Source organism: Dipodomys ordii, unplaced genomic scaffold, assembly GCF_000151885.1.
Source record: "Dipodomys ordii isolate 6190 unplaced genomic scaffold, Dord_2.0 Scaffold166, whole genome shotgun sequence".
Lineage (NCBI taxonomy): Eukaryota > Metazoa > Chordata > Mammalia > Rodentia > Heteromyidae > Dipodomys > Dipodomys ordii.
The window spans coordinates 1,005,236-1,006,709 of record NW_012267382.1 but is presented as its reverse complement, the minus strand read 5'-3'; the positions used below and the strand labels follow the sequence as shown (position 1 = coordinate 1,006,709).

Sequence of the window (1,474 nt, the reverse complement as noted above, 5' to 3'; positions counted from 1 at the left end):
GTGGTGGATGTGGAGGTTGGTGGGGTGGTGGGTGTGGGTGTTGGTGTTGAAGTGGTGGATGTGGAGGTTGGTGGGGTGGTAGGTGTTGGTGAAGTGGTGGGGGTAGGTGTTGGCGTTGGTGTTGGTGTAGTGGTGGATGTGGAGGTTGGTGGGGTGGTAGGTGTTGGTGTTGGTGTATGTGTAGTGGTGGATGTGGAGGTTGATAGGGTGGTAGGTGTTGGCGTTGGTGTTGGTGAAGTGGTGGGGGTTGGTGGGGTGGATGTTGGTGGAGTGGTGGATGTGGTGGTGGTTGTTGTGGTGGTGGTTCTCGTGGTCACAGTTGTAGGTGAGGTGCTCGTCACACAGAATTCTTCTGGCCAGCAACACTTGACTCGTATCTCGTAGTCATAACAGAGATTAAATAGTGTTTCTACCTGGTCTTCATTCTTGCAAGCAAAGCCATGTGTGACGTTGCAGTACACCTTCTGCCCGAGGTCCGTCAAGTTGAGGTGGGGCTCCACGGCTGACCTGCACTCGATGTCTTCAGGAGCGGGGCAGATATTTGTGAATGTCTCGTGGTCGCCGCCATCTCTCCCACTCTCGGGGTGGTCCTCGTTGACCCAGTCAGACCAGAGGCAGCAGTCTAGAGAAACCAAACCAGTCTTGGTCATGCGTGGCTGGGAGAGGCACCTGCATGTTTAGAGGACTCCGGACCTCCATGACCAACCCAGTGAGGCTGCCACCACCCCTGCCTCACCCAAGGACTGTGTGTGGGGTCAGAGCTTAGGGCTGGGCATCCCTTGCAGTCTTGTTTTGCAGCCTAGGGACGGAAGGGGCCGCGCAGAGCCACGTGTGGTGTGGCTACCAGATTGCCAGTCAAAAGGGACTGATCACCGGTGGCTCACGCCTGTAATCCCAGCTACTCAGGAGACGGAGTTCTGAGGATCGCATTTTGAAGCCAGCAGAGAAATCCATCAGAGAAGTCCCGGCAGAGAATCCATGAGACTCTTATCTCCCACTGACCACCAAAAAGCTTCACAGAAGTGAAGCTGTGGCTCAAGTGGTAGAGCACCAGCCTCAAGTGACAAAGCCAAATGAAACGACAAGGCTGGGGCTGGGAAGGTGGCTCAGAGGTAGTGCTTGCCTCCCATGCATGAGGCCCTGGGTTTGATGCCTCAGCACCACATAAGCAGAAAAAGCCAGAAGAGTCGCTGTGATAGAGCGCTAGCCTTGAGCTGAAGAGCTGAGGGACAGCACCCAGGCCCAGAGTTCAGTGGGGACAAAGAAAGAAAGAAAAAAAGAAAAGAAAGAAAGAAAGAACAAGGCCATGAGTCCAAGCCCCAGTTCTGACACAGAAAATGTAAATAAGTAAATCAAAAATAAAAACCAAAAGGCCCCGGTCCAGGAAGGAGTGTGGAAGGAGGGCTTTTCCTCTGCTCTTGCACACTTGCGTCCCCCCCAGGCCCGGTCCCCGTTGGCAGTCCTGACACACTCA

At 54.3% G+C, this 1,474-nt stretch overlaps 1 protein-coding gene across 1 annotated transcript in view; it reads right to left on the bottom strand.

The window, feature by feature from the left end:
• Window positions 1-1,474, bottom strand: part of Muc2 (mucin 2, oligomeric mucus/gel-forming) — an 80,629-nt gene that overhangs the window by 28,864 nt on the left and 50,291 nt on the right. The window contains exon 24 of the mRNA XM_013033354.1: window positions 88-622. Within this exon, the coding sequence (XP_012888808.1) occupies window positions 88-622 (535 nt within the window). The remainder of the gene's footprint in view (window positions 1-87; window positions 623-1,474) is intronic.